Here is a 27689-nt window from a genome sequence, read left to right on the forward strand (position 1 = left end):
TAGGTGTAATAATAAAATTGCATATGAAAAACATTTATTGGTTTATGAAATGATGTGCAATTTTATTGATGACTGATCTTTTTATGCTTATTGAGATTTCCCGTCGTTGTAAACCCCTTCCCACAGACTGTACACACATAGGGCCGTTCTCCCGTATGCGTTCTCGTATGAATTGTCAAATGAATATTTTTGGAAAAAAGTTTACCACAAATCTGGCACATGAAGGGCTTTTCTCCTGTATGTTTCCTCATATGTATTCTCAACACTCTCGGGTGAACAAAAGACATGTCACATAGCTTGCAATGGTGCCTTTTTTTATCACAATGAGTGCTGTTTATGTGAGTCGAAAGGTTGCTCCGTGTTGAGTAAGTTTTACCACACTGGCTGCAAACGTAGGGTCTCTCGCCTACAAACGATTAATAAATAAATAAACTTTTGACGATTTTTCTGAAACAATACCGGAATGGATCCGAGTGTGGACATTCAAGTTGTATTTTTTGGCAAAAGCTTTGGTACAAACTTTACATTTGAAGGGTTTGTCATCAGGGGGGGCATGTGTTAACATGTGGTGCTCCAATCCGGATGAACAATTGAAAATCTTACCGCAAACTGTACATAAATACTGTTTTTCTTTGCGTTTGTCCTCCATGTTGTCTAGCAGGGGGCTATCTATGAACGAAAGAGGTTGCTCATCCCTCTCACTATTAAAAACTTTAACCCACGGTAAAATGATATTAAATAAATCAGTAAATTTTACCTTCAAAAGAACAAAACTCGCACAAATCTGAGGCCCCATTCAGAATGTATTTCGAGCACCTAGACAGCCCCAAATTGGTATTCAAACAATATCTCACATCATGGAGGGAATAAATAAGACTTGTTAAGTCGGAAATTGTTGCAATTTTCGAGGCAGACACTGGGAGTTGTACAATTTCGTCATTGAACGACACGGAAGTCTTGAGAGTGCCGTTCTCGGAAGTGAGGAGAACCCCCTTGTCAATAACAACTTTATCGCAGAAAGGCTTCACATGCAAAACTGCAAGGAATTCCTCTTTGGGGTCAATGTGGACGGCCCATAAGGGCGTCGGGAGAGTCATCAAGTGCAAATTTTTGATAAAATCACCAATGATTGAAGTCATTTTGAGGTTAGGTTGACGAAAACACAAACTATTTGCTGGTACTTGAAAAGTCACACACACAAACAATTCTACTCTTGTTCCTGTTTGAAGCACTTACGTACTGTTTTTACATCACTTAAACTATAAAAATGTTTCATTTCAAAACACGTTTAAAATGAGGTTATGTTAGACATTTGTAAACAAAAACGAATCGTTGACAGGTGGCAAGTCACAAGTCACAAAAATGATAAAAAAACGGAATTATGCATTTTTGTGAAACTTGAAGACACTACCTAAATTGATTAATGCATTTTCTTGTCCGGTAAGTGTTGTTTTTGTCATTTCTATAAATGATTTGATGGATTGTTGACAGTTGTGATTTGTAGGTTAGGTACACGTCATTTGTAAAAATTACAAAAATTGGAGGAATGGATATTACAATACTTTTCAAGGCTTGTGTTAAGACTGTGAGGACGACGAATAAGGCTTTAGGCCTGAAAGAGTCTAAACCGTCGCTTCCTAAGTCGGGTCCAAAGGACCCCAATTTGGCGACTGCTAAAGAAGTAGTGAAGCAAATCACGCATCTCCAAACCTTTCTCTTAGAGAACAAAGCAGCTTATTTGAACGTACTGAATTATTTATCAACTAATAAAACAATGACGGAAGTTGACAGAGAGCAAATAGACACAACTGCTGAAAAAATCGTAAACGCTTGTACTTCGCTCATTGGGGACTATAAAAAAGAAATTTCCAAATTGCCAAAAAGCAAACAAAAAGAGGAACACTACCAAAACGTGGTCGACTCACTTGAACGCTATTTGAAATCCGTTAGTAAAATATACACTGAAGCTAAAGCAATTCGCGTGAAACGCGTCTTAGAGACTCACAAAGTCGCCAAATTGGAGACAATTGGTGGTAAAGGGAATTTGGAGCTTCCACCAGTTTCGCCTCCTCCTGTTGACATCGAGGACCAATTATCAGTTGAAGAAATGCAAATGTTTGAATCAGAAAACGAAATGCTTTACAATGAACTAAACTCAACATCTGAGGAAGTCAAACAAATGGAAAGCAAAGTTGTACACATCGCCGAACTTCAGGAATTATTCACCGAAAAAGTTTTGCAACAGGAACAGGACATTGAGAGAATCGCCAACAACGTTGTGGGGGCTACAAGTAACATGCGAGACGCTAATGAACAAATCAGGCAGGCGATTCAAAGGAACGCAGGATTGAGGGTGTGGGTTTTGTTTTTTCTTCTAGTTATGTCGTTTTCGTTACTGTTTCTGGATTGGTATAACGATTAATAATAAAACCTACAGAAAAAATAAATTTATTTTTATAATAAAAAACAAAAGCAGATATATTTTTGTATAACTCGGTAATAAAGAAAATTTCTCTTAATTAACATTAAACATACTTTTGACTAGTAGAAGCATAACATCCACACCTGGATTTAGATAAGAGTGACCCCCAGCTAACAATTATTTGGCACCATGATAACAATTGTGGTGAATTTCCTCCAACTCCCCAAATCCAAGTGTTTAAAAGTCTAATAACATAAAACAATTTCTTGATACTGTACAAATACTATTAAGTGAAAAATCACATAGCAAAATACTTAACGTAGGCGCAAATGTCCCATAATAAAAACCAACATTTCATACCTTTCCTTTGTAAAAACGTAACGTGTGCTAAAAATCATCTAACAGAACATTTGTGACCCACTTGGGGCCTCTCCCTATCATAGATTTATCGTATCGAGATCCTGTATGGGGGCCCTCAGACTACTATTACTCTCCTGCGACTGCGATGGTGGTTTACTCACACTAACTGTATTCCCACTCCCCCCCGAATTCATATTCAACTTCCCAATTATATTAGGTATATTAAAATCAGCATTGGGTATTTTTTTCATAATTTTACCCGACGTAATTAATCTACCAAAGCCTTCTTGATGCGCGAATGCGTATCCAGACCGAATCGACCTCCTCGCCCGTCTGGCAGACGGCGTTCTAAGCACATCCTGACTGTGCCTAGACCTGACTTGAGCCAATCTCTGCTTCAAACGCACTCTATCGGACAAAGTCGGCGCCACATCTACGAAATAGAACCGCCACGCCAACACCGGCATTATAGAAATCGTCACGCAAAGCACGGTCGTGAACCAAAACTTCACTTCTGACATTGCCTTGGTCAGAGAACCGACATAAGGGCCGCCGATAACGTAGTTGTAGAAATAATCGGCGATGAAATAGAATGCGAGGGAACCCCAGATCATGATGTGGTTGAAAACCGTCCAATAGAATGTGTCCAAGGCGATTTGGGCCGTGTTGACTATAACAAGTATGGCGGCTGCAACACTGCAAAACAGCATGTAGTCGGAGAGGCCTTGACCGTTCGGACTCACAGCATCATAGTAGGTACCTGTCAAAAGTGACTTTCAAAATGTCAAAAACACCAATGGTGCCTACTCACCGAAAGGGATGAAAAATAATACAATTGAAACAAAACAACCCTGGATAGCACTCCGAAAAAATTCTTTTTTGTTAAAGAATAGATTCCAATGTCCTGGTTTGTAGAGTTTCGGGTAGAGAATCGAGTTTTTGTCGTTGACATCTTGATCGAATATGCCGACGGCGAGGACGGGTAACGACGTGTAGAAAAGATTATATACCGATATATACATAGGATCGAAAACAGTCTATAGTAACATACAATTAGATTTATGGGACACTTTGTAATGTATGACTCACCTGGGCGCTAAATCCGCAGAAAAATGCATACCAAAAGTGGCACAAAGTGAAAGCAAAATTCTTATTGAAGAAATAACGAAGAAAGCTGCACATCCGATAATACGACCATCTTCCATGTACTAGAAGTAGTCGTTCGAGAAATCGAAACTGTGCTATCGAATAATCCGATGCTAAAACGGCTTGCATTCCCTCTTGACCGGAAATTCCAACCCCAATATGGGCAGCTGAAAATCAACCAATCGTATTCTTGTACTACACACAAGTTACGTCAAGTCACCTCTGATCATAGAAACGTCATTCGCACCATCACCTATGGCCAAAGTGACGGCATGACGATTCTTTTTGATCAATTCAACGACCAAAGCTTTCTGTAAAGGAGTGACACGACAACAAATTACAGATTTGCACTGCATGACCACATCCAAAAACAGACGTTCAAGTTGAGGATGAAGACAATGAACCAATGAATGGCCGTTGATTATTATGGCAAAGCCGGCTGAGGTTTCTTCAACCGCGGCGGCTTCGAGGGAGCCTCGATGATACTCCAATTCGGTACTGGAAATGGTAGAAAAAAAACATAAAAATCGGATTTAATGCCAAAAATAGCTTCTTCGTCATTTTAGTGAGTAAAGTTGAGGAAAAAAAAACATGAATGACGAAAAAAACATTTTTGACGTGTGGGGTGGTGTCGGACAGCAATGTTTCTTTTGGTTGGCGAGAAGGGGGCATGCGAACAGCAGATGAAATGTGAGCAGTGATGAAGAGGCGGTTTTCGAGATCCGAAAAAATCACATTTGTTGATACTTGCATTTAAATTACTTCCTTTGACAACACGATAAAGATTAATGATAAAAAAATATTGAAAACGATGAACTGCAAATAAAGCACAGAAGAGTTACTAGAGAAAAAAATAAATAAGTAAAAACATAAAATAATGAACGTTATTGATCAATTCTCATTTTTTGTATCCGAAATTTGTAAGTATAACAACCACAAATTTGTTTTTTAAATTATATAAAATGTATTTAAAACGTGAAATGTCAATATATAAACAATAAATTTGTACATTTTTAAAATGTTTTTTTACTACATTTTGGAACCTCCAAATTTTGTTCTTGTTTAATTTGCTAGTATTAATATAAAAGCGATAGTTTATGAAAATAAAGCTGCTTCTTTAATAATTACTGATGCTATTTTACTACTTTTTTACTATTTATTCTTCGTAAAATGAGGCTCATACACCGTTTTGTGGAAAAATACCATTCGTCTTAAAAAAAATAACTCGTATTTTTTTTTTTCTTCTTTGAAGCTTGCAATTAATGATAAAAAAAATATTAAAGATCAAAATTTCGAAATGATACATTCCTATTTCTAATAAAGGATGTTTCAAAACTCGCACCCCCAGAGAAAAATTCCAAGCAAGGAACATGGAAAAAAATGTTTAAAAAATTTTGACATTTATTTTTTGACATTTCACATTTTTTTGTCAAATGTTGCTAATGATCTTGTATGTTTTTTTACAATTATTTAGTAGACAAAAGTTTAGCCAATTAAAGTCACAAATAACGTTAAACATAGTTACTATTTAGGATACAGCTTCTTTGTTTCCTGTTCTAATAGCCTGTAGCAAAAAACTTGGAAAATTATTATTCCAACTTCGAATTTTTTAAAGAAAAAACATTTTTTCCATGTATCTTACCATTTTTCTTTGAGGCGCGAGTTCTGAAACACCTGTATAGGGTTTATACGTATCGTAAGTGTCGAAATAAATAATGTATTTTTCGGATCGCTAACACGCCGTAACGGTGATTTCCAATCACGTGACCCACCCCGTGCGAATGAAAAAGAAAAATTGCTGTTAGTTTGATGAGTTTCGATTTTCTAGGTTGTCAATTCGACCGACAACACTACATACTATAGGTTAGAAAACAAGTGCTACCATTTTTGGTTCAGTTGCACTTACTTTTGTCACGTTATTAAGGACACGCTATATTAGAGAGCAGGTAGATTAATAAATTGTACAACACGAACTAACAAGAAAACTAAATTTTTACGTCACCCATAACTAATCTATACATTTTTTGCGAGTTAGTTGATAACAAACCAATCGCCGAGAGGATGCTAATAAAAATAAATAAATAAATAGAGTTAGCAAAGAAGACACAATAACAAAAAAAAATTATAAAACCTTATCGTTTTTCATTTTTGTCTACCTTGCTCTCGTATTCTCACATCTTTCAATGTCATCATCCCACCTGAATGTGACGACACTGACGGCAGGTGCCACCGTTTGTTGTTGAGGTGGTGTCGATGTGCCCGTCGAATGTTCGGTGGTGTCCATTCGGCCGTTCGTCGTACCTATTTGAATATCGGCCGGACTTTGCGGCTGGAATGTATTCACAATTTTAATGTTTTCTTTAAATTTAAGTAACTGCTGATTGACTTCCTCATACGTCGACGCATCAACGATAAAAACATCGACCAAGTCATCAGTCAACAGTTGACACGAATATCCGATATTAATCGCAGTTTCTATAAAAACAAAAAACAATACAACAATCACTTCATTTTTATTTGTTTCAAACCTTGTTTGTCGCCGGTTAGGACCCAGATTTTAATACCGGCCAAAATTAGGTTGGCAATTGTTTGCGGGACGCCATCTTGGAGTTTATCTTCGATGGCTGTCACTCCGATTAGGACCATATCGCGCTCGATCTCTTCGTAAATGGCGTCGAGACGCTCGTCTCGACCGTCCATCGAAATGGCGGCTTCTTGGTGACGTTGCTTCCAATTGTTGAAAAATTCCTCGTCTAAATCTCGCGAGGCTAGGCATAAAGTGCGGAGGCCTTCCCCGGCGAATTTCTACAAAACATATATACATCAAAAATATCAAAACAAACCAAGGTGATTTATTAATTAATTTATTTATTATCATTTATTATGAAACCAAACGATTTTTGCTTAAACTATAAATTTTTTTAAAAAACTAATTGATGAATCATAAAGTAGTAAAGAATGGGACGTTTTATCAAATAATTTTTTGTTCTTTTGTTTTTGAGTTCTGTTCTTTTTTAAATGATAATTCACTACAAAACCATTTTTTTTCATAAAGGATTAAGTACAGCGATCTACTATATATTCAATTTTTATCAAAAAAAAATTTCATATTTTGCCATTTTGATAGAAAAAATTGCATATGTCAAAAACAAAACAAAATTTCATTCTCAAAACACGATCACACTTTTTATAGCACTTTGATTTTTATTAATAATTATTTTCTGGAAGCAAAAGATTAAAAAAAACCTTGGGTCCATACTTTTTATTCACCCTGTATATGGCTCGATTTAAAAAATTAATTATCAGTATAAGCTGACAATTTTAGAATTTTTCTTTCTAATTTTAAATTGGAACCCACATTTTTCTCTTCTTAATTTAGGAGATACATATTAATTTTCTTGTTACAGACATATGCGATATATTTTTTACTAGAAATTATTGTTTAAAAAAATATCAAAATTAAAAAAAAGAAATATAAAAGTTAATAAAATCTAGTTGCATGGTGTCAAATAAGACAATGTCATTATTGTAGTCAAAAAGCAGCAAATGAAAGAAAATATTGCCAATATTTTTTCATATTTTTAATAAGAAATGACAAACAATGATTGTCAGAAAAACATCTAGTTTAGTGTTATTAATTTATGTCATTATTTATTTTGTTTACTTTTAATAATAATTGCTAACATTAATTTTTTATTGACACCATGCAACTGGATTTTATTAACTTTTTCAACTTTGATATTTTTTTTTAAATAATTTTTAGGAAAAGCAGAACTTATTGCACATGTCTGTACCAAGAAAACTAATATCTTCCAAATTATAAAAAAAAATAATTTGGGTCTCTATTTAAAATTAGAAAGTTGAATATAACACAAAATATACTAGTATAACATTTAGAAAAATTCTTAAATTGTCAGCTTATACCGTATTAAAAGCCATTTAATTTAGTTTTTTAATTATTGAAATCCGGCCACAAATAAAAATTCTACAGCGTCTGCCGTTTTTTAAAAATCACCCTTTATTAATATTTTTTCTTTAATTGTAAAAATGTGCACCATAGATCTTTTTGACAATTACAAAGTGAAAATTCTGGTAAGAAATTTATCAAAAACTGAAACTGCCTAATTTTAAAATTAGCGAATCAATTGTACCAACGTTAAAAAAGATATTTTAAATCTTTTCACAACTTTATTTTGAAAAAATTAATTTGAGATTACTCCAGTTCATAAAACGGGTGTAAGAAACATTCACCAGCAATTTTTTTTTAAACTTACATTTAAATGCTCTTGCGTCCTCTGCTTGACCTCATCGCTCCCCTCTTGTAACCTTTCATAGATGACATTATCCGCCCCTTTGCAATACAACCTCAACACCCCATCCCTCCTCAAGATCACAGACATTCGTTTTCTCACGTTATTAAAATCCAAAATGCACAATAATTCATACACTTCCTTTTGTCCCATCACTTCGATCGTAATACTATTCGGTGAGCGTTCTTTAAAAACGAATCCGAAATTTCTAGCCGCCGACACTAGCGCCGCCTCGTCCGGTGATTGTGCTTGATACTCTAATTTCCCGTCTTTATCCTCCGACATCACCGTATGACACAGAGCCAAAAGACGAAAAAAATTAAAAACGTCTGAATCGCGACGTCTCACCGCATCTAATAAATTCTTATCGAAGAATCGAAACTCTGGCTCATAATTCGGATTGAAGGAGAAATCCAAAGATTCGGTTTCATCGGTTATTTCAATAACCTCACCGGTTCGAGTATCAATAACGTCACCGTAGGATTTACCGACGATTGAACACTTATTAAACGTCATGATGTTTTGTGTTAAAGTACCGGTTTTGTCCGAAAAAATATACTCGATTTGGCCCAATTCTTCGTTCAATGTGGTAGTACGTGCTTTCGCGGCCGTTTTCTCGTAGTACATTTGATCGTCCCAATTTATTAGGAAACTCTGAACGAATCGAATCACTTCGACTGAAACGTATAGTGAAATTGGTACCACTGTATTTAGTACGATAGCGTATGAGAAAAACACCAAAAGTGCTATGATGGTGGCGCCACCTAACGGCTCCGAAGGCACTAACGTGTCCCACGGCAGGAAGTCTTTGAAATATTGTCCGACCAAGGACTCCCATATACCACATGCCACCATACAGAAAAGGCACATGGACAATAAAAAAAATACTATCTGTAAAAAAATTAAAATGAGTTTGTGTCTCAAAACAGGAATACCTTACCCCTATAATTAAAAAGTTAAGAAGTCTGTCTATACTAGTGCGTTTAAACTTGCTTTTCCCGCTGTTTTGCATCAATTTCGTATCTTTTCCGGCAAAAATAACAACGCCGTAACACCACTGAGTGTTCCTCAGGACGCATCCTCGCAGTATGATCTTATCGTTATCTAAAGAATATGTTTTGTTTTTCCACGTGAGAGCACCTTCGAACTTATTCAAGAGATTATTAGGCGTTTCGCAGACGATCTCGCCGTCGAATTCGCCCAATAAGACGTCGTCTTGACCCATTGCGGCTGTTTCCATCAGACACTGTCGACATTTTAAGTTCGTCTCACTATAATACATAAATGTGGTCAGTATCAAAGAAATAAACAAACAACGCAATTCGTACCCGTCCAATTCAGATGTTTCGATGTAACACAAACCGTTAGGTTCACTTGTGGTTAACAAGAGAACATCGGCAGCGACAAACTGATTATTGTCCATGCGAATGATATCACCGACTTGCACTGCCGACCAACGTTCTTGGACGAGTTTGCCACGACGTACCAACTGAGATTTTCGGTTGTTGACTTGGCGATCGGAAATGTGGCGTTGCTGCAACAACACAATTATTCTCGGTGCTAAATAGTTATTTATTGTAAGAGTGTGTTAGGTAGCGTTTTATCCACGCAAGAATGTTTAACCGCGAGAACGTCAATTCTATCTAACACACGACTGCAATATAACGTTTTATCCACAATCACAGGGACAAATTATTCCAAACGTAATTAAAAATTAAATTGACATTTAAACGTCACGCCAAATGTGCTTTCGGTTAAACGTAGAAAGCTGTTACGCTGGTTAGTAACAGTGGAATAAAGTTACTTTATTCCACTTGTGGTACTTTATACACATCTAAAGTGTGGAATAAAGTCTCCTTATAGAGTGATTGTGGATAAGTATTATAATATGATGGAAAAAAATTGCAAAACACGTACAGGAATGAAAATAATGACATCGAAAGAGCAAAATTAAAAAAACAACATAATAAGTTCTTGTAGCGTTAAAAACCCTTGTTCAATCTGTTCTAAAAATAATTATATTAATTATTTAGGTACGAAGCACATTGAAATTGTACTTTTCGAAATCGACCCATGCAACGAAGACTATCGTAACTCATTTTATATTCAAGTAATACAACTTAAAAATTTTATATTAACTTTAATTTTAACAAATAGCTGTCTAAGTAGAAATATCTGTCTGGCTGATACTCAATTTCTTTATAATGTTATGAATGAACTAGCTAATTGTTCAATCATAATCACATCACATTTTTATTTAAATCAATTTTATTTTTTAATCTAAATTATTATTTTCTTCTCATAAAAAAAAATGAAGAACAAAATGCTTGTTTTCAAAAATATTTTTCTTTTCTTAAAAAGGTTAAAAAGTTGCAATTTTGCTAACGCTAATTTAAGATTAAACATTTTTTGTTGTATTCTAGAAACACCATTGAATAAAACGTTACCTTCAAAAAATACAGTGTTATGTGTCTTTTGTAAATAATATATTTTTTTATAATTAAGTAATATATTTTTTTATTTTTATAAAGAATATTCCTTTTTGAAGGAACAAAAGGCCTATAACTTGTTACATACATTAAATATAGGATTTTTTAAACATATTTACACGTTTTTAAAACATACATCTGTTTGATAGCAATTGAATATCTCTTTATTTATAATCTGACAATAATAATCTATAGGTAGACCTATGAGACTTTGTAACAAAGTTTTAATATAAATACTTACAAAAGTTAAGAATACATTTTTTATAAATTTTATTTAATGTATAATGTGCAAAAAGTAACACACCTATTTATTTTCAGTTACTTTCTCCAATTCTATATTAGAAAAATACCTTTCTGAGTTCTGAACAAAAGTAAAATTAAGATTTTTGTAAGTTGAAAATTTTTGTTTTCTTAACTGACAAGGTACTAGTTTTATTTAAATTTAAATTTACAATAGGAAAAAATTCAGGATTTCTAATTTTCTTACTCGGCAAAAAAATGAGAAAAAAGTCGACAAAAAAAATGATTCTAGTCATAATTATCTGGCAAATAATTCTCATAACTTTTACACTCCACTGACCCGGAGGTTTAAACCTGCAGTCAGGCAAGCACTCACCATTACGGATATTTCTATCAAGTATGTAATGATGTTGAAAATTTATTATTATTAAAAAATGATAATAATAATAACAATACAAGGTTGTGGAAATTAGTAGCGAAAAAATTATGACTTTAATAATAATTGTCTCCCAAATTTTTTCTTTTTTTTGCCTGGTTAAACAATAATAAATAATAATAATTATCTGAATTTTATTGCATATAAATGAATGGAAAAATCAGACTTTTGTAAAAATTTGGAATTCATCAAATTTACAAGTTATTATACCTACCGACTTAAAAAAAAAAATAAAAAAAATAAGCGTACCTTAAAAATATGTTTCAATGTATGCAAATCTCTTAAAACGTGCTCTATTTTATATAAATCTTGTTTTGTAATTCAGAATTTCCTTGGAACTCAAAAAAACACTAATGTTCTAACTTAGTTTTGTAAACAGGCATAATTTTTTTTGGTTTGTTCAACTAAATGATGTAACAAATAAAAAGATATTCATGGCATGTTTAAAAAATTCAAACAAAGTGTTCCAACTAAGTCGAAACACGTGCTGTGTTAAAATAGTTTGATGTTTTTAATAGAAACGAGTTTTGATTTTCTCAACAACAAAAAACATCCAACAAGAAAACACAGTAACTGAAGAGCAAACTTTCAGAAAGCATTTTGTCCAAAATTTGCATTTTTCCACCAGAGAACAAAAACTGTCCTTTTAAGAAATAATTTTTAATTTTTTATAAAAGTGTCAATAAATGTGAAAAAATATGTACAAATTATTGATTATTGTTGTCCATTTTGTTTCTGAATATTGGACTGATTATTGAAAATAAATACAATTTTTCGGCAACGTTTCGATTCCCTTTATTGGATCTTCCTTAGGCCGTTTTACGTAGCGTGATGTTCGGGCATTTGGTTTGAGTCAAATAATCTTTTCTACAAAATGTACAAATTAGACACTAATTTTACAGCTGGAGTACTTAGACATTTTCCAGAAAAAATTAAAAACCTTTATTTTAATTGATAAAAACATGAACAAACCGCATTTTGAAAGTCTGCTCCTCAATTATAGTGTTTTTTTTATATTTTTCTTTTAATTGGTTAATACATACGATGTCATCGTAAGCATCTTTAATGGCAGTGAGTCCCAACACCCCAATGAGGGGTAGAGCTGTTGTGACGGGCGTCAAACTGCTGATAGCAGGTATCAGCTGCAACACGAGAAGGCACAAAAAATAGAAATTAGCCAGACGCTGGAACTGCTCGAATAAGTTCAACGGCAGAAACGTCAATATCGAATACTTTGAAGTCTTAATGTAGTTGCTCTGAAACATACGAAACAAATCAATTCTTTTCTGTCATCTCACTTATACCACAACTTACTGCATAACGAAATTGGGAGTTAAACTGTCTATCATTAGCGTGGATTCTCCTTTGATTATCTGAAACACAAACAAAAATTACTAATTTTGTTAATTCACTTATGTAACTTGACTCCTAGAAAAATCACCACAAGTTGGGTGAAGAAAACCATCGTGTTTATGACAGCAAGTGCATGAATTAGTTCATACGTCAATTGCAAATTGACCGTTCAATAAATTAATATTACTTTTGTTTATAAATCCAAGAATTACGATTTCCTATTTTATTATTCGGTTAAATTTAAAAATAAATAGAGCGTGGGCATAGTCAATGCTTGAGATCATACTGTTTTATTTTAAACATTTTACGAGCCACCAATTAAACTTGATTCCATTAGGAATTGCAGAGCATTACTGTAAAGCGTAGTAAAATCAAATAATTTTTTTAATTGGAAAAGTGCAATGAAGAGGAATGTTTATCAATTAAGAAATTGGGTTGCAATATTATTAAAAAAATTTGTCTTGTCACTATGATTGATATTGTGGTATTTTAATAATAAACGAGTACTTAACAAAATATCAACTTACAAAAAATATTAGTAAACTCAACAATGTTCCATTTAAGACAAAGGAAACAGTTTACTGTGTGACTCAAATGTTACATAAATTTGTTAATGCTGACTTAATCAAAACAAATATTTGCCCAACTCTATTAAATAAAAAACGGTTTAAAATAAACGTTAACACAAACAATTTGCCTAACACGAGTCCAAGTGCATAAATTGCCAATCAGTTGAGCTATTAACCCGCCAATTGTCTCGCAAATCTCCAATGACTTCCATAAAATCAAACCTTGACCCTTATTTACGCTGATTTTCGTCTCGAACTCACCGCAAGGAATGTACCCCCTTCTCGAATCCTTGGACGTGTGTGGCGAATCACCCTTATCGGGCACAGCCGTCTGATACCTTCTCTGATTTCTCCACACCACCAGTTTACCAAAAACACTCAAAATCGATTCTCGCCACCCCAACGGTCTTCGTTCACCACTCAACACGCTACTTTTCGACCTGTTCACGTCGTTATCATTCGCCTCTACGTTAAGTACAGCTTTGCCTTTCTGTTTGCACTTTTTTCGCGTGTGTTTTGAATGTTTCTTGTTCGACGGTTGATCGCCGTCGTCGTACACTTCGAACACCTCCAGTTCGTAATCCATAACTCGAGATGTTTCATTAGATTGAAGGGGGCACTCACGATTGCTCCGGAGGTGCACACATGACTCAGACGGCCGAAATTTTCAACTTTGACGTCATTGGGGCGCGAGACGGTTCTTTTACCCGATTTCTGATCGGCATTTAACGACGAACAATGACGAATGTACGAGATTCATCACTTTAAATATTTTTCAATAGATTTTGACAGGTGAACAAAAACGTCGCCATGTCGGTAAAATAGGACGCTGTTTTACCATTCGTACCAGCGGCATCAAAACCATTATTTAAAATTTGACACAATTTTCACTTTTTTTATTATTATAATTATTGGAATAACAATGTTGTAGCGTTCGTATTACGGTGGTAATAATATAGTAAAAATGTTCCAGTCGGGGCGCAAAAAAACGACTTTAGCCGATAAATTCGATCATTTTGAATAATTAATAATACTTACTATCTTGTATAAAAAAAGACTTCGAACCGATCTGACTGCACGAACCAACATTGTAACAAAAACTTGACAATTTTTGTAAAAATGAAAATATTACGTTGTTAAATGTCAATTGGACCGCCCGCCGACTAGATGGTTATTGATCACATTTGGCAAGTACCAATATTAAAATAAAATTAATAGGAAAAGTAATAACAAATGTTCCAACTTTGTTCTTTGAAGCTAAATTTCAGATCTAAATTCATAATTGATTTATTCGAATCGCGCGTGAATTCTTAAAACTCATAAAAATTTAAAAGTCTGCGATCTATATTACCGACAAGGTCAAGGCCCCAGTTACACCACACAATTAACAAGAAAGATTTAATCCAATAAAATTTACACGTCATTCTTTTATTATCGATTTGAAGTTAATCCGATAAATAATTGGCTAAAACCAATCTAATTTGTGAATAATTAAACGAAAGTCACATTACAATACATAATAAATTATTATAAATAAATTAAGTGATTTTCTTGGCGTTATCATTAGGCATAATGTCAGGTCTTATTGTTGAAGTAATAAAAATCGATTAACATTAAAACCAAGTTTAACCTGATTGCAACACACCCATCGATAAAAGCATCCGTTTGGGGGATCCCCCGGAAGTGTCTTTCTTTATTATTCTGTTGTCATTTCATGGCAAACTTGATATATCTGAATTAAAGTGTTTTTTTAATACTTGCCTAAAGTGTGTGTCCTGCTGCTCCTAAAAGACGCTCTGCTCATCATTTTCTCAAAGGATCAGGATATAAGGACAGGATGTAATGATATGGTCATAAATGCAAACATAAGGCCACTTAATTTCTATACATATAAATTGTTCTCTTATAGTCAGGTATAATTAAGGCCACTTAATATCCCTTAATACTACAAAAAGGTCGAAACGTCGAAAAAGTATATATTTTAAAAACTATACGTATAAATATTGCAGAGGTAGTAAAAAATTAGTGTATGAAAAAGTTTGATTCAAGTACTGGGATTAAGTACGGGATTATGGGGGTGGTATTGCCGAAGACGGGGGCGGTGCTGACGGCAGCGAGTGACTGAAGTGAAAAGTAGGCGAGCATCTGGGCCTGCCGATCCACAAAACCCGGCCATGGACCGCTCTGAAACAGGTATTTTTTAGTAACTAGTAAAAAAAATTAAAGAATAAAATCAATCTTGTGAGAAGATAAGCACCTGTTCGTAAATAAATAAACTACAAGAATATCGACAAGACGAAGTAATTATCTTAATATCCGGTCGTCAAATTGAAAAAAGAAGACGAGGCGTAATATAACCTCAAACATCAAACATTTTCAATTGCCGCCATTTTAATTAATAATTGAGAGCGCCATCTGGTCAAAAAAGTGGCATGATAACACAACAAGAACGAATAATGAATAATCGATAATTTTCCCATTAGAAACGAACTTTTTGTTGACTGAGAAGTTGTGACAAAATCATACATAAAATCAAAACTGAAACTGAATTCTTACAGATGTACGATTTTTTTTGTAAACATAACGAATAAACGAATTATTATTTGTTTTTTGAATCCCTTAATAAAATATATCATGCTATCGTGACGTGTAGGTGTTAAACGATTGAGTTGTGCATCAACAGCAATATTATAAAAAATTCATTATTTTAAAGCACCAATTTGAAACTAATTATTTCCCTTTTAATAATATCGAAAAATAATAAAATCGTGCTCTTTACTTGCATTCCATTTAGAGAAATAATTTGATCAAAGAATGTTTCTCCTTTTGCTTGAAGCAAATTAAACGTGTATAGATATAAAAAAAAAATAAAAATGTTATTGCGCTTGATATAAAATAATTAATATGTAAAATATGTGGTAAGAAAAGGCGCTATTTAGTAAATATTTTCTGTACAATTTTTGGTTTAGTTTTCTTATTGAGGGAGGAAATGAAATGAAATGTGTTTTTGTTTGTTTTGTAATAACAAAGAAATGATTCTTTGAAGGAGATATTTGAGATGTCTAATTATTATTAAGTAGCGTGTCGCACCTACAAATTTGTAGGTTTGATAATTAAAATTAAAAACTAATTAAAGTAATTTTTTATTTTAATTAGTCAATTCTACAATTATTGCCATAAAATAGTAAAAAGAGATAACCTATTAGTAAAACTATAATTTTGTATTTTCTAACGATGTGAATCTTGGATTTTCCGTTTCCTATATACAGGGTGAGTCACATACAGGTGTTTCGGCTAAACTGAAAGTATTGAGAGTTCTAACGATGATATTTATATAAAATTTTGTTTATAGATAATCGGTTAGGTCTGCTCAATGAAAATATTTTCAAGATAGCGGCATTTCCGATTACATTGGAATATTAACGAAAAATCAAAGCAATAAAAAAAATTCATTGTCATTTAGACATTTTTTTACTAAATACTTGTATCAAATTAAACTGAGCAATAAATGCAATAAATTAATAAAATCAGTAAGTAATTAAGAACAAGAACAAAAATACATTATTATTATTATTAATTATGTACATTCAAGTTAAAAATATCATTTTACGAATCATTGTTATTTTCTTCAAAGCGATAACAAACAAGAAAACTTGACTTTTCTTAACAATGGTAATACTCGTACTACTTAAAAGTTCAGATCATTGTACTAAGATTTGTACTATTTGTGGAAAATTGCGTTTCTACCGATAAGTAAGCCCTCATACAGGGTCTCTTAACTTATACGCATAATTTTAGGGTCTGATAGGTTATGGCAAATAATAACTAGTAGTAAAAAAAGTTCTAATGAAAGTTCCTTATTACCGAATTATACCGTTTTAAAAACACTATTAGACTTATTTTCGCTGATGACACCAATGTCGACATTACATTATTTTGTTCATGCTATGCCTGTCAATAGGTAAGTGAATCGATATTCTTTATTTTTGTGGGGTTAAGTGGTATTTTTTATTGATATTCGACAAAAATTAAAAAAAAATAAAATTTAACATATTGTTCTTTTTTTGGCTTATTAAAAATCATAACCTTTCATTCTCTAAGTTTATGCGCATAAGTTAAAACGCACTCTGTATAATAAACAAAAATGTTTAAGTAAAAATTCAGATAAATACACCTTCAGAAGTAACGTTCACATTTATATCGTCTATTTTTCCAAATAGACTACTTTTCTACCCTACAATCTGATCAATTTTCCTATTTTATTATTGTAATGTATTTGTACCGTCTCGCCTGTTCAACACCAAAAAAACTTTACTCAAAAATGATATTTACCTACTCGTTGGTAATTTTCGCTACTCTGAAGCTAAATATAAACTCTGGAAATAATGTTTTCCTAAAAATAAAATAAAACGAAATATTTTATACAATTATCTTTTTAAAGCTCCGGTATTACTTTATTTTAATATTTTGACTTCAAAATTAAGTTGGCAACACTAAATTATTGGTGATATTAAATTGTGTTAGATGACGGCCATGCCACCGGCCTCCCCTCGGAAATGAATGAAAACTGATTATAAAAGTTTTATATAAAATTTGATAGTTTATGTTGTCAACTTGATTTCAAATTCACAGGATACTTAGATTAAAAATTTATTTAAAAGCAGTCTATTAACCGTTTATTTAATAATTAAAACATTGAATAATGTAGATAGTAGATGTGATGTTTGTCAATTTTCGCATCTTTCCACTCTATTTATTTTTTAAGTTGCCAACTAATTTTAAAATCGCAGTCTACTGTGATAAGATTTAACAAATTTAACAAAACCCATATTAATTATTTAATGTAAAATGAGTGCAAAAATTCATTTCTTATAGATGTTTCAATTTAGATTTTATCTTTAATTAAACCGAAAATCTTTTAGCCGGGAACACCTTGTAATTAGATGAAAACAACTAAAAAAAATTTAACTTATTTTACAACGCCTTTTGTCTTTTTAAGTTTTTTATATAAATAATACCCTTCACACAGAATGGTATACTAAGCGTAATTAATAATTATAGCAGATACACAATCCACATTATATCCAATTAAAGAAACAATATCTAGCAAGACCTATTGTTTCTAAGTTAATTACGAATTCCAATTTAAATTATGTGACGTCGACAGCAGGGATGTAATTAAACGGTTATTTTGTTAATACTCTAAACAAAATCCTTTAAAGAGCTATTAACAATGCAAAAACTATAACATTTTTTGTGTCATTTCACATGCAACCGTAGAAATTTTACTACCACATAAAAATAAAAATTTATGTATACCTATCCCCAGAAAAATGTTTACACATTCTAATAAAACTAAGCCAAACTCATACAAGATGCAGGAAATTTTCCAACAATACAAGCGCACAATGACGTGTCTTTATTAATTTTTCATCAAATATTATCTAAAAAAATTAACTCAGTGTATGTAGCGGGAGGAAGTACGTCTTAGCAATGTTAACAAAATAAACATTTTTTATCAGAAATATTTTACAATGATGCAATCAAGAACAATCATTTTCCGAAATGACTTACACTTATCTTTTTATCTAGATCGACCGACTTGGCATTTTTCCAGATTAATTAATTAGAAATTGATTTTTCTTAGAAAACACTAATTGAAATAAAACATTCATACTTAGCAATAAGTCAAAGAATCCACGTGTCCATGGTTTTGAAAAGCGTCACTTTTCGCACTTTCCTTATGAAGGTTACACTCACTTGGTTATTATCACAAAGTTTCGCGCATAAACTTTTATCGGTGTTTTATCAGTGACGAAGGTTGGCACGTTACTCCTCACCTATCAACGGTCACACTGACAATACGAAGGGTTGGTCGGTATCGGTAGACACGCGATGCTCGAGGCATTGATATTGTTTCAAATCTAGCGCCAGAAATCAATCAGTTTCTGGTCTGAATCATGCTGGGAGGTTTCCTGAGAATGACGTACAAAAAGATCGGACTTTCCCAGATTTATGTCATCGCGGAAACCGGTCAAGGAAAGAGATCATTGAACAGAAGAGACGCAATTGTAAAACATGTATTTGAACGAGATTCATGCCCATTTTCGCCTAGTATCATATCTTTCTTATCCCTCATCTGATAAATACGAGACGATTATAAAGTATGTGCAAATATTTTAACAGGTGATACCTAATAGAGCTCAAAATAAATAACTAAACTTGCCTTATCCGAATGTTTATACAGGGTGATTTTTTAAAAAGGGCATGCGCCGTTATTTATGGCACGATTTCAAAAAATGAAAATAGTATACAGGATGATTCTTAAATAGACCGACAAAATTTTATCACATCTTCCCAACGATAAATGGAGGCAAATTGTACGATTTTTACGTTTAAATATTTTAGGGGCAAAACCCCCTTAATCCGTGCCACTTACGGCGTTTATGAATTGTTGCAATAATCAAGTACGTTAATACCATGGTTACCACTACCTGTGCTAACACATCAGTGGCGTACGCTTTACTTCGAAAATGACTTTAATAAATTTTATTTGAAGAACGTTTAAACAAAGAATATTTTAAATATTTTATCCAGCATGTTCTCATTTGATACTACCAAGGATAAAATTTTGTCGGTCTATTTAAGAATCACCCTGTATGTATTAAAATACAAGTTGCAGAAGGTATAAGAATCCATAATGATTTTTTTACAAAAAACTAGCGACACACTACTTCGAAAAAATAAATCAATTTTTATATACCTACAGGTGCGCCAGAACTCGCACTCCAGAGAAAAATTTAAAGGAAGATACCAGGAACACGGAAAAAATGTTTAAAAAAATCTGTCAAAAAATTTTGACATTTATTTTTTGACATTTGACATTTTTTCACGTCTATTTAATGATACTGATGATCTTGTATGTTTTTTTACAATTATTTAGTAAAGGTACAAAAATTTTGCCAATAAAAGCCACAATAACATTGAACAATTTAGAATATAGCTTCCCTGTGTCCTTTTATAATAGTTTGTAGCAAAAAAACTTGGAAAATTATTTTTGCAACAGAAATAAATAGAGTCAAAATGCAAAAGTTAAAAACTTCGAAATTTTAAAGATAATTTTTTTTTAACATTTTTTCCATGTTCCTGGTATCTTACCTTATTTGGCATATTTCTCTGGGGCGCGAGGTCTGGCACACCCTGTATTCAACTTTCAAATTTTAAATATAGCACCCACTTTTTTTCATAATTTGGAAGGTATTAGTTTTCTTGATACAGACATGTGCAATATGTTCTACTTTTACTAAATTTATCAAAATTGAAAAAAAAAATAAATAAAAAGTCAATAAAATCTAGTTGAATGATGTCATTGAATAAATTGACGTTAACAATAATCTTGTTAAAAGTAAAATAAATAAATAAATAAATAAAAATCAAATAAATTAATCACACTAAACTAGGTAGATGTTGTTCTAACTTGCTATTAGTAATTATTATTATCATTTCTTATTAATATTTTCTTTCATTTGCAGCTTTTTGACATTTCAATAATAATATTGTCTTATTTGTAGATTGTAGTAGATTTTTATTGACTTTTTTTAACTTTGTTAATTTTTAAACAAAAATTTCTAATAAATTGCACTTGTCCGTACCAAGAAAACTAATACCTTCCCAATTACGAACAAAAAAATATAAGTTCCAATTTAAAATTATTAGAAAGTTCAATATAGCCCAAAATTTATTACATTTAGAAAAATTCTAAAATTTTCAGCTTATACGAGTAAGTATATTAAAAGCCAATGAATTTATTTTTTGTTTTCGAAATCGGACCATAAATAAAAATTCTACAGTGCCTGCCGTTATTTAAAAATCACCCTGTAGTTTCTAAGGTACAGGGAGTACACCCCCCACTTTGGCGTTGGAAAAATTGTCATTATAAATGAACATTATAAGTAATGAAATTCTGTCGTATATTGCACCTGTGGCTGGAAAAGATACACTTTCCTCCCTTGTAAAACAAATAACTATTATTACCGAATGTAAAATTTCATTCAGTAAAACATGCGTAACTTGACAATTTGAAAAAAAAATTATAGGTATTTTTGCAATCTTAACGTTAGCGAGCCTACATATAACTGCCTAGGGATGAAATGATATTACTGCCCACGGGATGCAATAACCCAACCTTTAAAAGGTTAATAATCGGCATATTACATTAGTGATTGTGAATAAAGATAATACACAAAGGCATTAAAAAGAATAAATAAAAACGTAATATTAACTGAAAAGTAATCGAAAATAATGTTCCTTCTCTAGTACCACATTTTGATACTATGAATATCGCTAGTTGTAGTAAGACAATTCCAAACTATCACATTTTAAACTACTACTTCCATAAAAACAGAAATTCGTTCTATGTTCTAATATGCAAACTTTTAATCGCAATAATTTGAGTTGGAAAGCAAATATAAAAATGCAGTTTCCATCATTGTGACGTGCATTTTAACACAATTAACCAGGACAATTCGGTGTGTCAATTTTAAATAAAACTGACAAACACTGAATGTTTAAAAAATTAAAGAAATGCCAACCCACTAATCAAAAAATTTCCTTTTTCTATGTCGGTGTCACAATGAACATTTTGTGTAACTGAAAACAGTTGCATTAAATGCAATTTTGTGACACTGTTTTTTGGCCATCACTAGCCATAGACCGTCGTTTTTAAGTGAGAAATTGTTACAGTTTAACGTATTTCAGCGAAACTAATGCAATTTAAGCTATTTTCGAGCAATTTGGGTACCGCATCTGTCAAATATAATAATAAATTCAATTTAAAAAGCGCTCAATAGAAAGAATAGTATAAAAACGCGTGTTACAACCTCTCATTGTGATACTTGTACATTGTAACACAATGAGTGTTTGTAACTCTAGTTTTTTAATGTAATTAATGCAATTTTAACCTGTTTTGAGCAAGCAGAATGTGATAATTTGACGGCTTTCGCATTCGACACTTAAAAATGTCCCCTTTTTAATACTGTTAATGAAAACTATCGCATGTTGTGTTTGTTACCGGAACAAAAGCACACTACATTTCTACCATTACATCATCACCTAGTCATAAATAGTTGGCAATTTGCCATCCTCAACGTCAAAAAGCTCAGAAATTACGAAATGCCATGACATTAAAAGCTCGCAAAGTGAAATGGGAGGGGAAGTGACCCGAATAAGTATTACAACTGTGACGAGGTAGGCGAGAAATGGGAGGGTCTAATGAAAATCTAGTAATTTGTCGCAAAGGTAGACTAATTTGAAGATTGTTTATGGATGCCATAAGCAAATCGATTCGAATTGTCTGACTTGATTATGTGTCGGCAAACAGGAATAATTGGTTAGGTGTGAATGCTGTTTATTTTGATCATTATTTTGACGAAATTAATCATTTTTTCGTTGCGGATTTGATTTTGTTTAAGGTCAGGAAAATTAAATTTAAAATTGATTTAATGGCAATGCAAAAAATTAATTATGGAAGTAACAATAAGTAATCAAATGAAACAAAACATGAACATCACAATGAACTCCGTTACAATAATTATTAATCATTTAAACACATAGTTGAAGCAAATTTTGAGGTCATAGTAAACAAATCAGTACAATTTTTATCTTTACGGTAGAACTTCAAATTGTTACTAATTAAGTTTTAACTATGACTAATATGTTTATAATCTAACAATGCCTCCTTCGCCACTTATGATTAATTAACAAGATTTTTAATGAGAAAATGTTTTTTCTTGCTGTTGCATTATTCAAAAATATTATTAAAATCAAATTTTTTTCCTATTAAAACTTTCCAAAACTAACTGTAACTAAACATAAAGATACCATAAAGATTAAGTACTTAATTTACTTCATACGTTTTAGTTTGTTCTCATATAAATTAAAATTGAAATCTAATAATTTAATTCGTAATTACTAAACGATAAGAAACAAAATTAAACAATTTTTGTGTTGCCCAAACGACAGTATGTGATTTTTATGATATTTATGAACGAAATCTCTTCAATTGGTGCCCTGATTGTTTATGATATTTATTATGATAAGTATCGCAAACAGTAACATGGAAAATGCATCATTTTTTCCAAAGCACTCTTCGCTTTTTCTTAATTTTGATCAGCATGTAAAATTTAATCAAATCGTGTGATACATCGTTGTAATCAGGAACAAAAAGACTTTTCAAAACTACAGAAATCAAATATGGCGTCCTTAAGAAAATCCAAAGTTGAGTGACGTAACTCTGATATCAAGAGCGCCTTGGAAAATAGGATGACAGATTTAGATTCTTTGTAAGAAGGTGCTTTAAGAATGCCTTAGTTAAAAACGTTTAGATCTTTTAGTTTTCGCTTGAAAAAATAAAAACGAAAATTACAAATTTCCGTTTTTTTACAATAATTTAAAAACTAAATGACACATTCAATTTTCTTTCAGATTATTGTTCAACATAAAATGCGCAACTTAACCGACCTCGTATCTATTATAACTGAGACCCCCATGGTGGAGCTCGAAAAACAAACACCCTGTATATTATAATTATGTATAATGAGTATTTGTAAAAACAAATATAAAAAAATTGATGTCATGATCAAGTGAGGGCTTGATAATGATCACTAATATAAAATTATCCAACATTACCCAAAAATACTATTTTCACCTGTTTATTTCTGCAAATTTTAACGTTTCTATAAGATTTGAAAAGTCTAATCTATCGCCGGAAAACTATACCACATTTCGGAAAAAATAATAAGTTAACAAAATTATTTTAAAATAATAGACATAAACGAATCAGAATCTCCTTATTTCTGACAAGATAATTATAAATATTAGGCGGCCATATTTCCAACTAATAATCTATATCATATCCATTATTCAGAGGTAAGTTTTTCCAATCAAGGTCGTTTTGCGATGCTTCTGCTACCGAAATGAATTATTCATTCGTACCTCACGTCTGCAGGCAACCCCCAACTTTAGATAATAACAACATTGGTAATAACACGTTTAACTTTCCAAATTTGCTAAACAGACGAGATGTATGTATGTCATTATCGGAAATCACTTAAATACCACTATTTTGTTAATCATGCAAGAAAAGAAAATATGTTGTTTGTTGAATAGTTCCCAAGTATGAAATTTTCTTTTTCTTTTAAGTTAAGTTTAATTGTTTTTCTAAAATTGTTTCGAATTCGATTTATTGCTATTGGATGGGTCACGCCATAGCTTCTTTTAGAGCTCAAGTCGCCCGTTACGATTTCATTAAGAGTGTGGAGCGATGTCAAGGATTTAACAAGGATAAGATAGCGGGCCATGAAAGAGGAACTAATGAAATTGACAACATTTTATTTGAACTAATTTCTTTGATATTGGTCCTTATTTATATTAAATTCATCGAAATTTAATTGCTTTCGGATTTTCTTGTAATTTCAAGAAATAGAATTAATGAGAGATTCGGAAGTTCCCCAAACCACAACCTTCATGTTTCCATAATTTCTTAAAAAAAACTTTCATAAAAGTCCGATGTTTTCCACGTCCATAAATATTAACTCTGTATACAGGGTGTCAGAACTTGCGCCACATGAAAAATATGATAAAAAATTTTGACATTTATTTTTTGACATTTGACATTTTTTATGTCTATTTAATGATACTAATGATCTTGAATAGGTTTTTTTATAATTATTTAGTAAAAGTAGAAAAATTTTGATACTAAAAGCCACAAATAACATTAAACAGAGTTTCAATTTAGGATACAACTTCCTTGTTTCCTCTTCTAATAGCTTGTAGCAAAAAAACTTGAAAATTATTTTTCCAAAGAGAGTTAAAGTGCAAAATTTAAACTCTCATAACTTTCATAACGAAATTTTGATAGAGTTTTTTTAACATTTTTTCCATGTTCCTGGTGTATTATATTTCTCTGAGGCGCAAGTTCTGGCGCATCCTGCATTTATAACCATTAATAAAGTTTATTATTTTCTTAAAGTATTTTACATTTCATCAAGTTGTAGCAAATCAAAAGTGCTAAATGTGATAAATAGCTACGTCAAAAGTATAAACAAATGAATAAACACAAATGTTAAAATTAATTATCCACAATTTTATTAAAAAATATTGGTATCAAGTGGTACCAAGTATTAAAAATAATAAAATATCTACACAAGTACTATTTCAATCAAAAAAAAAAAAACAGAAAAAACCTTATTTGAAAATATACAAATTTTTCTTCTCACACAATGACCCGAGTAACACGTTTTCGGTTAATATTTCAGTTACTGACATAAGAAATTGCTCCAAATTTAAAACAACCAACTAAACAAACTTGTAAAAATGTCTTCCTTTGCACTCAATCCACTGAATCACCTGAAATAATTTTCAAGTAGATAGAGATACAAAGAGTTACAAAAACATTTTTTTTTTAATAAAACGACACATTTTATTACAGCCCTTTAATTTTTTTTCAAGTATTCTAATTAGTTATTGTGTAACAGATCTTTAAAATCATCGTTTCTTTCACAAAAATTGTTAAATTACAAGTAGAATCCACTACTCGTCCCCATAATAATATTTCCAATCAATAAAATATGTGCCATCTTCCACACATTCATTTAAATATAGCTCGCATGACAAGAAACGATAGGAATCAATTCCCAATAAATTACTCTCAAATACCTTCGATGAAATTATCACCATTTAAATAAATATACAACGAGAAGTAATTAAGCGTCTTGGTACTTCCCCGAAAATTACTACCTAATCTTACGATTGATTTATCGATTCAATTCGACGAATTTGGACATAATAATTAATAAAAAAAATTCAATTTAGTTAAATCACTAGAGAATGAAACATTTGTCACAAACGGTTCATAACAAACCTTGACATGGCCATGAAGCAATTTCGCAATCACTTGGGAAATACTTTCATCTCGACATTGAAATAAAACTGAATCGTCTACCAGACTTTTAAATTAGAAAAAAAAATTATTTGCGTCTGTAATTTTCTAGAATCTACTTATTTTTTTTTATAAATATACTAGTTCGAGGAAGTACACCGTTTTTTTCTATTGTCTAATGTGTCTATTACTAGTAATGATTTCAAGTTAAAACTTAAAATACAAGGACATTTTATGCTAATTAATTCCAGACCTCGTTTGATTTTCAAATATATCAAGTGGAATCAAATTATGTCAATTGAAAGTATTAAAGTTTTTACCGGACTTTAATTTATTTAGATCTGAACCATTCTTTTAATATGTAATTATGTATTTATAATATAAATACAGTCGGTACAAAAATAATACTTTTGACAAACGCAATATAAATTATGTCACAAAGAGGATAAACAATTTAAATTAAATCCATAAATTAAGATTTAATTATCTATCTTCATAAAATATGCGAAATTATTGATTCACTATATTTTTTGTCATTGTGTGCAATTAATTAAATTACAATAGAATTGTTATTATTTGATTAAAGTCACATGTTTTTATTCGTTAATACACTGGACACGGAATTTTGGACATCAAATTTATGACGTTCAAAAAATGTCAATGTAAGCCACGCTTTATTGTCATTATGATTGACGTTTGAAACTAAAATTTGAAAGTTTTAGTTGAAATTTATTTTTGCCGTCGATTTTCCAAAACAATAATGCCAGCAATCCGTGTTTTATAAGTTATTTTGATTTGTTGTCATTTTTTTTCTCGCTCTCAGGATAAAAATTACAAAAACCGAAAGTGAGATTAGTTGCCTAAGGCCCGTTTTACATTTTTATATCAGTCGAATGACAAATCGTCCAGAATTCCGTTTCCGCCAGTGTATCATAAATGAAACCTAAAAATTAAAATAAACATTTGTTTTTCAAACTAGCAGTATTACAAACGGCTAAATAAAAAAAACCTAATTTTTTCAAACATCTCTCACAGCCCACTATCTGCAATACGTTGTTGTGTAAATAACAACAGGTAAACACCGATATTGACACAGTAACGAAGTTCCCAATTATAATAAAACCCACCGCAAATCGATTTAATTTTTTGTTTACACTGAAAATCACTGTCGAAATTCCGAATGCGCGCCCTAACCTATCCGACTTTTTGATGTATTATTACCCCCTAGAAACAAAACAACATCGCCAGGAAAAGCCCAGCCAACTTACCTGATTTTGCGTAAAACCGTCCCACTTTCGAGTGCTTACGACGACATTTTCTTGACGAATTCATAAATCACGTCCATATTGTTCCAATTTGTTTTTAATCCAACACTTCTGCACGATTCACTGTTCGCTACCTGTCTGATTTTGACATTTGCACCTGAG

The 27689-nt window shown here is 31.9% G+C and overlaps 3 protein-coding genes across 6 annotated transcripts; 1 reads left to right on the forward strand and 2 right to left on the reverse strand.

The window, feature by feature from the left end:
- Nucleotides 1-22: 22 nt before the first annotated feature.
- Nucleotides 23-1394, reverse strand: LOC123010161 (zinc finger protein 239-like). Its single transcript, XM_044406866.1, has 3 exons — nucleotides 758-1394; nucleotides 460-711; nucleotides 23-406 (listed from the first exon to the last, which is right to left on the reverse strand). Exons 1-3 carry the CDS (start codon nucleotides 1137-1139, stop codon nucleotides 63-65), a joined length of 978 nt encoding a protein of 325 aa, XP_044262801.1. The 5' UTR covers nucleotides 1140-1394; the 3' UTR covers nucleotides 23-62.
- Nucleotides 1289-2530, forward strand: LOC123010162 (syntaxin-18). Its single transcript, XM_044406867.1, has 2 exons — nucleotides 1289-1440; nucleotides 1505-2530. The coding sequence occupies exon 2, from the start codon at nucleotides 1547-1549 to the stop codon at nucleotides 2420-2422; it is 876 nt and encodes a 291-aa protein (XP_044262802.1). The 5' UTR covers nucleotides 1289-1440; nucleotides 1505-1546; the 3' UTR covers nucleotides 2423-2530.
- LOC123010158 (probable phospholipid-transporting ATPase IM) lies at nucleotides 2433-27689 on the reverse strand. Of its 4 annotated transcripts, none has more exons than XM_044406861.1 (13): nucleotides 27531-27689; nucleotides 15087-15509; nucleotides 12718-12776; nucleotides 12447-12659; nucleotides 9567-9772; nucleotides 9179-9509; nucleotides 8203-9129; nucleotides 6457-6733; nucleotides 6085-6403; nucleotides 4149-4426; nucleotides 3872-4095; nucleotides 3594-3819; nucleotides 2433-3542 (listed from the first exon to the last, which is right to left on the reverse strand). In XM_044406861.1, exons 2-13 carry the CDS (start codon nucleotides 15130-15132, stop codon nucleotides 2860-2862), a joined length of 3789 nt encoding a protein of 1262 aa, XP_044262796.1. In that variant the 5' UTR covers nucleotides 15133-15509; nucleotides 27531-27689; the 3' UTR covers nucleotides 2433-2859. The 4 variants fall into 4 exon arrangements, with proteins under 4 accessions (XP_044262796.1, XP_044262797.1, XP_044262794.1 ...); XM_044406862.1 differs by lacking the exon at nucleotides 27531-27689 and adding an exon at nucleotides 19003-19148; XM_044406859.1 differs by lacking the exons at nucleotides 15087-15509; nucleotides 27531-27689 and adding an exon at nucleotides 13587-14138 and having other exon boundaries at nucleotides 6127-6403.

Source organism: Tribolium madens, unplaced genomic scaffold (genome assembly GCF_015345945.1).
Source record: "Tribolium madens isolate multiple individuals breed KSU strain unplaced genomic scaffold, Tmad_KSU_1.1 Scaffold_7;HRSCAF=85;Tcas5.2_LG10, whole genome shotgun sequence".
Taxonomy (NCBI): Eukaryota; Metazoa; Arthropoda; class Insecta; order Coleoptera; family Tenebrionidae; genus Tribolium; species Tribolium madens.

Bases quoted from the DNA above. Each gene is read 5' to 3' on its own strand.
- LOC123010161 (XM_044406866.1), bottom strand. From the start codon at position 1,139: ATGACTTCAATCATTGGTGATTTTATCAAAAATTTGCACTTGATGACT. The intron at 712-757 runs GTAAAATTTACT...CGTGGGTTAAAG, and splicing joins CGAGTTTTGTTCTTTTGAAG to TTTTTAATAGTGAGAGGGAT. The intron at 407-459 runs GTATTGTTTCAG...AATCGTTTGTAG, and splicing joins CCACACTCGGATCCATTCCG to GCGAGAGACCCTACGTTTGC.
- LOC123010162 (XM_044406867.1), top strand. From the start codon at position 1,547: ATGGATATTACAATACTTTTCAAGGCTTGTGTTAAGACTGTGAGGACG.
- LOC123010158 (XM_044406858.1), bottom strand. From the start codon at position 13,911: ATGGATTACGAACTGGAGGTGTTCGAAGTGTACGACGACGGCGATCAA. The intron at 9,773-12,446 runs GTATGTATTAAC...GTGTTGTTGCAG, and splicing joins AAGATGCTTACGATGACATC to CAACGCCACATTTCCGATCG. The intron at 6,404-6,456 runs GTTTGAAACAAA...TTGTTTTTATAG, and splicing joins CCTAACCGGCGACAAACAAG to AAACTGCGATTAATATCGGA.